The 12,105-nt window shown below is 34.7% G+C and overlaps 1 protein-coding gene across 2 annotated transcripts in view; it reads right to left on the bottom strand.

Moving 5' to 3' along the window:
- Nucleotides 1-12,105, bottom strand: part of CCDC73 (coiled-coil domain containing 73) — a 76,045-nt gene that overhangs the window by 38,062 nt on the left and 25,878 nt on the right. The window contains exons 3-7 of one of the 2 annotated variants that reach the window (XM_062620306.1): nucleotides 8,075-8,146; nucleotides 6,592-6,663; nucleotides 5,762-5,797; nucleotides 4,916-4,990; nucleotides 2,222-2,260 (exon numbers count right to left, since the gene is read on the bottom strand). In XM_062620306.1, the coding sequence (XP_062476290.1) occupies nucleotides 2,222-2,260; nucleotides 4,916-4,990; nucleotides 5,762-5,797; nucleotides 6,592-6,663; nucleotides 8,075-8,146 (294 nt within the window). Of the gene's footprint in view, nucleotides 1-2,221; nucleotides 2,261-4,915; nucleotides 5,454-5,761; nucleotides 5,798-6,591; nucleotides 6,664-8,074; nucleotides 8,147-12,105 lie in introns of those variants that run through there. The other variant, XM_062620307.1, reaches the window with a different exon arrangement.

The following is a 12,105-nucleotide window of genomic DNA, read 5'->3' as shown; positions in this document are numbered from 1 at the left end:
CAAGTTAACAAGGGAACACATGAACAGATGCTACACTCAGAGTTGTAGCATTCTACATTTTATCACCTGCTATGAAATTAATGAAGGAGGAAACCAAGACCTGACCATGCTGATTTTCCTCCAGTTATTTCTTTATTTCAGCAGCAAGAAAAAGAATACAATACAGACCCCACATTCAAACATATCCTATCAAGACAGCTAGATGTGTAGTAATTACCCTGCAGCCTCCTGACTGCACAAGTGTTTCTCTCCATATGCAGTGAGGTGCAAAGTGACTACACCACACACAATAATCGACACTTCCATTGTTGAAACAAAGGGAAGATGGAAGAAAAAGAAATCCTCTATTTCTTTGTCTCTCTACAGTCTTTCAATATGAAACAAAACCTCCCACTATTTCAAATTCTAGTATCTACCCTACGAACTGTATCAGCACTACAATTTTCCCATAAACTTAATGGGATAGCATGCTACAGTATGGTGTACATGCAAAATATTAACCCTGAATATACTAAAGAACAGGATTTCCCAGCACATAAAAAAGCTTCTTTATTGACTGGCAGGGTTTCTAAGGTGCAAGATACAAACTAAACAGCACATCTGCTTACTTTCAAAACGCTAGCCAGGGCACGGTCTAATCTGTCTTTAACAAACTTAAAATTGAAATAGAAATGGGTCTCAGATAAATGCACAGTTTGGAATTTCATCCATTTTACTTCTAAGCATTTTGCCATTTGTGATAACTAAGACGGTCTACATGGGTTACTACTACCTTGATCCCTAGAACATACATTTATTTCAGTGCAACTGCACAGGCAGTATAGCTGACAGAATTTGGCTTTGGTCTAAAACTCTATTAGCCTGCTACTGCGCAGGGTTGTAGGAAAGGATTTGCTTCTGTTTACCTCGTGTTTTTCTGTTTTCATCATTTCATATCAGAACATCTTCTATAAATATGGCCATACATGTTAGGTTTCATGTACACGCAAAATACAATTTCTAATATCTTGTCCCCCACTGAATAGTATTTTTAATAACCATTCTTTGTATCATACTACTTCAAGGATTTCAGTATTTTCAAATAGCAAAAAGTTTATTAAACATAAAATCTATTAACATAAGAAGGGAAGATACTTGTTTAAGCAGCATAGATACATTTCCAGCTTATAGAAAAGGTGTAGTGATTTAAATATTTATATGGAGCTCGCAAGTTAGGAAAGAAAAGCAATATGAAATGACCTAAATGTAAGTTCAATAATTTGTGTACTTTAAACACATTTTTTGACCAGATGTATTTTAACAATAAATACAAGTTAAAAGTGAAGTAAGACAAAACACATTTTATGTTGCCTTTGATCTTTAACTTGTAGCCTTATCTCCCAGGTCAGAGGGCACATTATTCAATTTCACCATATTTTGTGTAAAACCACTGTAGCGTTGAAGATGACTTTCAGTACAAATGTCACGGTACTTAAAGCTAAACTGGACCCTAGTTTTTTGAGCTTCTTAATTAAAATCACAGTTTGTAATGGTCTGACAATATTATCTTTATTCTTTCCAGTTGAGCAGCAGCAGAATTTTCATAGCATTTATTCAATCAAGCTTAGCAATGTTCCTGCAGCTCACTCTTTTACTTCCTAAAACACACAGCAGGGTTCAGAGTGACTGTGCTGTCACTCTACATAAATTTATTCTCTGTGTCAAAGGGAGTAAGCTAAACTGGATGAAATCTAAACTGTTCAGTGGAACTGTTGTTAAGAAGTAATTCTAAGGAGTGAAAAGTGTGAGAGGAAAAACATCAGGTTTTCTTAAAAAAGAAACCTGCTTAGAATTCTCCAGTACTTCTTTCAGTCAAATATGCTAGATTCTATAAGCATAAGAGTAATATAATTACATTATTCAAATCACAGTCTGAAAAAAATCTTCACTCTAACCTATAAAGAAAACAAATGTACCAATTACACTTTAATCCAGTGAGAAAAAAATCTGCATGTTAAACAGCAGCTGTCACATTATGAAAACTTAAAAAAAAAAAAAAAGACTGGATTCGAAAGTTTTTCAGATTCAAAGCTGATATTGCCTCTTTTGGTTATTTTTTAATAATTATCACACATTATTTAAGTATTAGTGATGGTTAGTACTTGCATGATACTCTAAGCAGACATTCTCTTTTCATAAAAGCTATACCTTATTTTTTTTTTTACTTTCATTAATTTCTTACCATTTCATTCAGTTTCTTTTGCAAAGTGTATTTTGAAATCTGTAAAACAAAAGGTAGGTATTCATTGAATTTTAGTCACATTTTTTCTTACAACAACCTGCATATTTATGTATTCTCATACCTAAGATTTAATTGCATTTATTGCCTAGTCAATACAGTAATACTGTTTTTTTGCAAAGTGAATCTAATAATAAAAAGAATCTAATAAATAAAATCTAATAATAAAAATGATAATAAAACAGTAATACTGTTTTATTTGCAAAGTGAATCTAATAATAAAAAGTGGTGTAGTTTTTAATTCATAATTTCACTTTAATAGTTAAATAATGTAAATACGCTTTACACTGATTTGTTACTACAATTTTGAAAAATGCATAAATCCTTGTGTTTTCTGACATGTATCATAAAAATAATATGTAAATGGACCACAGTCTGCCAACTGGACCCTTAGAAAGAGAGAAGAAAGAGATAGAAATAAAAGTCCTGGAGGAATACAAGGATGTTCCCTGTTTTGGATAAAAGAAAAAAAAAGGGTCTAGGTAGATGTTCTGAGTGGTGGCATATAAAGACATATTAAAGCATGCAAGATTGTCACAAGATGGACATTTGAAGTCATTAACACTATTTTTAATACACTTTTGAAATCAGAGAATCTTGACTTGCATAATACTTAAGTTCACAACAGCTTTAGTCTCTATACCTCTTAGAATGTTTATAGAAACACTGACCATGTCAAAGAAAACAAGAGAAATGTCAAAGAACCCAGTATGTGTAAATCTTATACAGAAAATATTTCTGGAAAAGGTCTAGACAACAATCATTTTAAGATAGAATTCTGACTTTCTGGATAGAGAAGAATACAGAACCAAATATGAGATTCCTCACTCCTATTTTAGGCTGATTTTTCTGGGTCCACAGGTTCATTGTGACCTCTTGCTTCCTCAAGGCACAGCAGAATTTCCTAGACCTCAGCTATACTGATTTGATTTGTGAACATTAAACATTTCATATTGAGATTAATTTTTCTTTCAATTTCTGTTTTGTTTTACAAAGTAAAGTCCACTGGAATCTTTCATTATTCTTGCTGTCTACATATTATGCTGTCCTGGGTTCAGCAGTAGCAGTTGTGTTTCTCCTTCTTGGTAGCTGGTGCAGTGCAGTGTTTTGACTTTTGGCCCGGGAACAGAGCTGATAACAATGATATTTTGGTTTGGCCAAGGACTTTGTGAGCCTCATGCTCTGCCAGGGAGGAGGGGAAGCCAGGAGGAAGCTGAGACAGGACACCTGACCCAAGCTAGCCAAAGAGGTATTCCATACTACAGCACGTCATGCCCAGGAGGTAACTGGGAGTTAGCCGGAAGGGCTGGGACTGCGGGGTTGGAGGAGGTATCGGTCAGAGCTTGGTCAAGCTGGGGGGGGAGAGTTATCAGTTGGCTGGTGCTGAGGTGTTGTATTCTCTTCCCTTGTTATTTCCTTTATCATTATTATTATTGGTGGTAGCAGTAGTGATTTGTGTTATACCTTAGTTACTAAACTGTTCTTATCTCAACCTGTGGGAGTTGCATTCTTTTCGATTCTCCTCTCTGTCCCTCTGGGAGTAGGGGGAGGGAAAGAAGGGGGGGGAGTGAGTGAATGAGTTACCTGACTGGGTTTAAACCACGACATATGCTCAGCAAACCATGGAGGTATATTCTCTATCATCTGTGTTATACCAAGGTTTGAACAAGGCACCAAAATCCTCACAGCTATGGCACAGAAGGCCAGCCAAGGCAATAAATTTCTTTTGCTCACTTTCACTGTTAACTGAATTACTAAACAGTCTCATACCAAATCAAGTAAATGCATCCTATTCTAAGAGAATGTTAATAAGAACTGAACATATTTCAAAGGCATGGGTAATAATCCATTGTAAACATTTCGATTTCAATAGAATTAACTATTATGCCACTCAGTTTTGGGTAGAAAAATAATTAGTTCCTGGCAATACCTGAAATCTGGCAATGCACTGCAATGCTAATTCTCTTTTGTGTTGACTTCTTTTTTAATCCATTTTCAACACATCTGCCTTGGTCTTTAAAAGAAAACCATATACCAGCTATGTCCCTATGTCTTCCTTTAATCCAAGTAACTGTGAATCACAGCCACAGCTGCTCCAAAACTATGTAATGATATAAAATTCAATACAAAAATAACAATACACAGCATAAGAGTAAATTGTGCATTCATTTGACCATTTTCCTAACAAACAGGTATTGGAAAGCCAAGGATTAAGTGGTAAATATAGAAACCTCCTAGTGAGAGGAAATAATAAAAAAACCACAGGTAGTGCTGTTAGCGGGAGGCCTAGTGTGAATACTTGCTTAGGTGTCCAAAACCCAGGTTTCCAGAAAGGTGAGAAATAAGATGACAAGAGCAGAAAGAGGAAGACCATGGAAATGAAAAGAAGGCACATTTCACACCCTATTTGGATTTCTATTGAGTTTGCGATTCTTCTGGAGGAAAAGAACTTGAGGTGAAAAGCTAACTTAAAGTAGTCTTGGTACTGAAGACTAGAACAGAAACTCAGTGTTAGAAAATGCGGTGTACATGTACTAGAAAGATTAAATGAGAAGGCCTTGAAGGCCCTCTTAAAAATAACTATTTTCTTAGCACTTGCATACCAAGGAAAGTTATTTACCAAAACTAACAGTTTACCTGTAAAACTTTTAATGCTTCTTTCAGTCCATCGATTTCTTTTTCTTTTGTTTCTACAGCAAGTTGATATTTTCCCTGTCAACAAAAGCTGTACTTCAGGATTTGGGTGGAATAAGTATGTTTACAATGAGAATTTCTCAAAAACAGTGTTACAAAACAAAGCACTACTCTACTACGACAGAACAATTCACTGATGAAAACAGGTGAAAATTCAAATAATTAAATTTCTATCACAATAAAAAGCAAAGTGAAAATGATTGTGTCTATTCACCACTTATGACTAGTCAGAAGTTTTAAAATATTCTTTTCTGGGAGAGACAAGCCTGACAAAGGCAGAATTAATAAGTTACTTCAGAACAAAGATACTAAACAACAAAGAAAGCATTAGGTAAATCTATTTTCTTATCCGATGTAGCAGGGTCTTCACAGAAACAACTTCCTCAGCTTTTCCAGTCCACAAAGATTAAACTGTAATCTGCTACCACTAGAATTACTAAATACATGTAAGCATATTTTATAGTTTTATATATATACATGCATATACAGCATGCACATACATGTGAATTTATTCACATGTGCATGTCATGTGCATATAAGTCAAAGGAAATTGGAGGAATTAAATTAGGTGAGAAACTCTAACAGCAATCAATATGAGTCACATTTCACAAGTAATTGAAATTCTACAGGTTATAAACAAAAAACCAAGTGTAACAGGTTATAAAAAAATATCTTTCGCTAAGGCATTAGCAAGAAAAATAATTTAACTCTGATATACTTAGCTTATACTTAGAACACGTTCAGTCAGTTATATGGCATTATCATTTACGAAATAATTTAACAAAGTACCTTTTCTTCTTCCATGGCCATCATCCTTGCCTGTAACTTGGTTGTCAGCGGCATATCAAAAATAAAAAATAAAAAAAAACAACACACACACACAAAAACAACAAAACACAAACCAACAAACCACCAAGAAAGAAAGGAAGAAACAATAAATCAATACAGCACATGGGATTAATTTTATTCATGCAATTTGAAAAGACAATATATTTATATTACCATGCATAGTGTACTTCCGGTTTTGTTGGGGTTTTTTCTCCCTTTAACTACAATAACTATAAAGTCACAAACAGCAAGCTTGTGAGTCACAAATTATTTTTTCAAGAAAGAAAAAACCCTAATTGCTTGCCTGTTTCTTTTTTAGTGAGATATGATTGTGATGCAGCATTAGTGAAACTCTTCATCACCATGTGGAACAGTTTCAGTTCCTATGACTGTTCTCTGCAAGTTATTTCAGCACTCAGATTTGTTGATTATATATTATGCAGAAAAAACCCACAACCCCACTTGAAAGACTGAAACACACTTTCAAATGTTGAACAAAGTTATGTGGCAGATCTTTCACTGTGCTTTATGAATCTAACCTTGCAGAGGACATGCCATTTGAGGAAGGGGGAGCTCTTTCTCTCCCAGGAAGAGCAATATACTGGGACAAACTGTCAAAATACAGGCATTATACTACGTCTGGAAGAAAGAAAAAGACCCGATTTCTTTAAGCTGTGTATTCTAACATTTTATATACTACATAAAAATATTTTAATACCAACTAATAACTTGCTGTTATGCAAACATTTTTAAACTCTCACTGTCAAAGTCAGAAGGCCTTCTTTTGCTACCTGTTTTTTAAGAACTGCCATAGCTTCTTTGTTTTGTTGCTGCAATGTGTCCATCTGATGCTGCAGTGTTTCCTGCTCATGCAAAGTAACAAGTGAGGTTTAAATATCTTACAGCTAACCATACATATGGGTTTTCAAGAAAAAACAAACAAAACCAAACTGATTCCTTGTTAAATTTTTTTAGAAAGACATGATTGATTAAAAAGCCTGAAGACTAAAAAGAGACATTTGTTAACTGGTAATCATCTTTTTGGTAGCAGCTTCTCTACTTTACAACAGGTAACTCTTTTCACCTCTGGAATTCAGCTCTCTTGTTGCCAGGATTTCTATAAGTGACTCTTACCTATCCTACCAACCTGCATAAGCAATTTAACACCCATTGCCATCTTAAGACAGCATTAGGTTTGCCATGTGCTGATGTTAAATGCAAAGTGCAGAAAACCAGAGTTCACTTAACTGCCTGGAAGTCCCATCTTTTTATTAATGGTGAACTAAATTGCTGTTAAGATCTCAGAATGAATGTAAATCAGAACCAGATTATCAAGAATTGCAATGCTAGGTAAAAAAAAAAACAAAAAAAAACCCGCCAAGCAAAGAAGGGCTACAAATTGAAAGCCCTGCTGCCTATACAAATACAGAATGTTTCCTGTTTCTGTGTGCACATATATATCTTCCAGAGAGGAAAAAAAAGGCAGTTTGGATTATTAATTTAAGATGGTTAGGTTGAACTCCAAGATGACAAAGCCTTCCTTTACTACCAAGATGCTAAATATCCCAAGATCAAGGATAGAGCTGAAATTATTGTTTTTTCTGTGATCATAAAATATACAGAGTAAAGCCTTTTATCTTGTGACCTAGTGACAGGGGTCATAGGTTTGATTGTATGAGAGAAGTGAATGGATTTCCTACGCAAGCATAACCTTAAAAGCCCTAACCCTAGGAAGAATGTTAGATTATTTTACTGAAAACTTCATTTTGAGTGCTTAAAAGTTGACAAACCTCTTTCGAGAATCTCTAGCACACAAGTTTATTTGAAGTATTTTTTTAAAGAATTGTCACCTCCAAAACATTGGAAGTGAAGTTGTTTGTACAGCTGCACTGGTACTTGCACTTGTCAAAGCCAAGCATAATACAGAGAAGCTGTTGCGTAGCTTTCCCCACACCAACATGTCAACAGGCCTCATGTTAAGCTAAATCTCTTATTGCTTCAATATTTATATGCCTTTTGAGTGGAGACTTCCAGTCATGCCAAATATTATGATGGTACTCTTTCATTAATTGGATTTCTAGGCTGGGCACAATCCAAATCAATATAAAAGCTACAAAAGTTCATGGAAAGAAAATAAACTATTGGCTACCAATCTACGATGAGAAATTACCATAGCTTTAAAAAGGCAAATTGTACCAAATCACAATCCATAGTAATATCATATTGAAATTAAATCCCAGCAGTTAAAACACTATAACCATACAGGGAAGTTACCTTCTGCCACTCAAGTTCCTGTTTCTCGACAACAATTTTACTTATTTGATCTTCATAATTAATTTCCGTTTCCTAGTTACAAAAAAAAACCAACACAAATTTACATAAGACAGGACCAGCAAATCAAATAACAACATAAGTTGTATATTCATAGTCTTCTTCCCTTACAGTCCAGTACATAGAACCGTATGTGCCTACACACCGCACAGCAAAAAAGGTAACAAAACCCTCTGGATGTAGCAAAATAGCAGGTAAGTTCAGCTGTTTTGGTCAGAAAATTTGCAGAGTCAATAAATTTAAACTTAGATTGAAATGCATAACAGAAGATTAGAAACAAGGATTATAGCCCCCTTAATCAGCAGGCACAGTTCTCTCTTCATATACATTCTCTTCTGCTTCTTACGACAAAACCAGACTCAAAGGGAATATACCAGACTGGATTTCACAGTTAAAAAAGGACTAAATATTCTGATGAAACAAGTCAAAATACTGAGTTGAAGAGAAATTCAGTAAGCTGCAATAAGGGCTTCAAGAATCCATTGTTAGTCAAAGATACACAGTCATGGTTAATGAGTCAGAATCTTTGGGACAGCTTAATTATTCAACTCAAAGCATTTGAATCATTACGTTTTATTGACATCTCCCAGGACAATTGAAAAATCCTCTGTCAGCAATTACTTCTGTTAATATGGATTTATTATTTATCACAGCCTTCTGTGCCAAAAACCTCCTGACCTACCAGATGAAAGTAAGAAGCTAAACAGAAGTCATGGATAAGCAGCATGTACTTTTACGAGATGAGCTACTAGGAAATCTGAAGAAGAATGTTACTAAAGTCTGAAGTTTTCTTCACAATCCACAAGATGTACTAGAAACAGGAAGGTGTGCTACGTCTCCTGCAATGCAGGAGTGCTTTGTCAAAAATGAAACTATTACTGTGATAATAAGTGAGACTTACCTGCTGATAATCACAGTTGCTAAAAATTTATGGGAATTTTCCTGAAAAATGCTGGTATTAGTCAAATTTTCCTAACTGGAATCAGCTTCCCTTTAATTTTTTTTTTATTATGAGTACTGGCCTTCCTTTACAAATGCAATACTTGAGAAAGGAAGAACACGTTTCCCTATCAAACAGTCATTATTCAGACTTTTGATGCATATTCACCCCTGAATTGAAGCAATTCACCCCTGTCCTGTTACTGTGTACAGTCAAAATAATGAACACCCCTTAAAGACCTAGAGAGAGACGCTTATGTGTTGCTCCCAGCATCAAAAGGCTCATTTTGTGCCTTTTCCCTGCACACTGATGGTCAACTTGAAGAAGTGACTACCTTAAGGTAAGATGGACACAAGTGGTCATTTCAAGTTTTTGATACAAGGATATCTACAATGCTTCAACAGTTTGTGCAAGACTGTTTTGAAGAATACCGCGCAACCCCTTCTCACCTAATACAACAGTTGATCCACAGTCCCACTGTATTATCAACAGAAATAAAAACGCAACATATGTCCAGAGGTGACTGAAAAAAGGTTTTTGACATCTTTTATAGATTTTAGGGTCAAAACTGACTTCTTTGATTAACAGGTAGTTTAGGCACATCTGTGGGTAGAAGCAACACTTCTATCCACAGGAGACTACTCCTAAGTATTTCAGGAGTTACTTGTGGGATTGAAAAATATGCCTCGCAGACTTGAATATTACTAAGATTTTATAACTGCTCTAAGAAATAGCATGTTAAAACTTAAGGCATTTATAATTAACTCCCGCATCCATACAAAACACTTTAACTAAAATACAAAAATACAAGTTTGAAAGCTGCTTTAAATTTCATTTTAAGCAAATCCTTTGCTTTGAATGCTAAGAGGGTAAGCACCAGAAGCTCTAACTGAACAACGCTTCTCCAACTTACTCCCAAATTATAAAGGAAAATCTGGAAGCCATCAAAAAAGTGTGTATATATAAATACTGCTGAAAAAATAATCATCATAAATACTTAACCTGAGGATGACAATTACATGATTCAAATATTCTCATGTGAAATTGCTAGTAATTGTAAACCTTACGCATTATTTTTACTTCTTTCAAAGAATATTTATAGTTCACCCATTTTAAATTGTAAATTTGTGTGCAGCACTTTTTTTTTTTTACAAGTTTCACCAACTGTTTAATAGGATAAAACCATCTTTGTTAACTTTGGAGAGTAATACTGTGTCTGTAAGTTTGATGAAGTATCAAAAACCCCACAGAAGCTTGAAAGTGTCATTTTTTTTTTAATTGGATGCCTTAGAACTACATGGATTTAACTGTTCTCATAAAAAAAAAAACCAAAAAAACAAACAAAAAAACCCTACCATAACAATAAAAGAGGAGTAATTTGATGGTTTATTTACTCATTATAACCTTTAGAAACTGTCAGGCTCTCTTTAAAGTGTTTGCTTGAGGCTGTAGTTTTACAAGATGGGCTGTGGATTGGTCAAGCCTCCTTGATTCTTGACCCTGAACAGATTTAGGAACAGAGTACAGCTGGCTCATGTCCAAGCAGCCAAAACTGCTGTTAGGTACTTTTATTGTCTTTTTCAAACTCATAATCTACCTCCTACAAAACTGCACATCCAATTTCTCATGCAGGTCAATCAAACGGTACTCAACAGAAGCTACAGTTTCTGATTGTTTCATGCTGTAATCAGAATACCCTTCGTACCAGCACAACTTTTAGTGGACCACGGATATCCTTCTTCAGTTTTGATCCCAAGACAAATGTTAAAGGGATAAAAAAAATGTAACAGCTTTATTATAACTTTAGTTCCTGATACAACATTTTTGGATCTTAACGGTAATGATAGCTAACCAAAACCTTTAGCAACCGCATATTTGGGATTTATTCTCAAAAGCTTTTCTGTTTTGGAAGTACACATTTCTCTTTCTCTACCAATCACTTATTTTCCTTTGGAAATCTTTCATTGCTTTGCCCTTGATTCCACTGCATAGGCTGCAATTGCTCTATATTAAAATAAATCTCACCTATCAAAATATATTCCTTAAATTAGTACACATGGTCTACTAAGATGCTTGCACTGATACTTATCATGTTCTTCTCTCCAACTTCAGGTAATCCATTCCTAATCAAAAGCCACGTTATTTGCCAACACAGAAGTTAAGCTAACACACTGCTTACTGACTTGAATAAGAACTTTGTATATGTCACAGTCATGAGATCGATAAACCTCAGTACTGCTTAGGCTTTTATACCCCCATACTTATTTATTTTTTAATGTTCAGCTTTCCTTGTTTGTTTTGTTTTGCTAAAAAGTACCTTAAGTTACACTTAGGCAGAAAATCCAGGTATTAAACTATTAGGATTTTTTGTTGTTTCCCTGCAGCCTGTGTTAGTGGTGTCCTGCCGGTCAAATTCTAGGTAACAAACAAAAGCCACCCACGTCTATTTTGTGTTATTTTATCATTGTTTCTCCCCCTCCAATTTCCTCTTTTTACTCTATCATTTAAGAAATTCAAATTAAGCTCTTCACCATTCTCATTTTCAACACCTAGAATTGTTTCTTGCAGCAAAAAAAAAACACCAAAAACCACCAAAAAAAACCTCACTAAAATATTTTGTTTCCCTACCATCCACTTTATTTCTAGAAAATACTTCTGCTTTAATATCTGAAGTAGCAATTGTCCTTCTCAGGAACAGAAACTTCAAAATACAGTGTTAAAACATTTTAAAATACAGTATTAAAACATAAAAAGAGTAACTTAAAAACAAAGTCTTTTTAGTTATAAACAAATAAAATCTTCATTTATGCAATAGTTTCTTTCAATCTCATGGTTTTGGTCACTGCATATCATTGTTTCCACAGAGCTGTCTATATAGCTACAGTAGATGCCTCTGGTGTCCTTTTTAACTTTTCTGCTATTCCACACATCTGAAGGCGGTTATTCTGCAGAACACACCTTCAACAAGGTTTAGTTTTAGATCTATTGTAATGTTTCTGGGGCTTTTTAGGTCTAGATATATCACAAACAATAC

Source organism: Pezoporus occidentalis, unplaced genomic scaffold (genome assembly GCF_034315485.1).
Source record: "Pezoporus occidentalis ecotype Australia unplaced genomic scaffold, CSIRO_AGI_Poc_V1 ctg22, whole genome shotgun sequence".
NCBI lineage: Eukaryota > Metazoa > Chordata > Aves > Psittaciformes > Psittacidae > Pezoporus > Pezoporus occidentalis.
The sequence above is the reverse complement of the archived record's forward strand: the minus strand, read 5'-3'. Positions and strand labels throughout refer to the sequence as shown.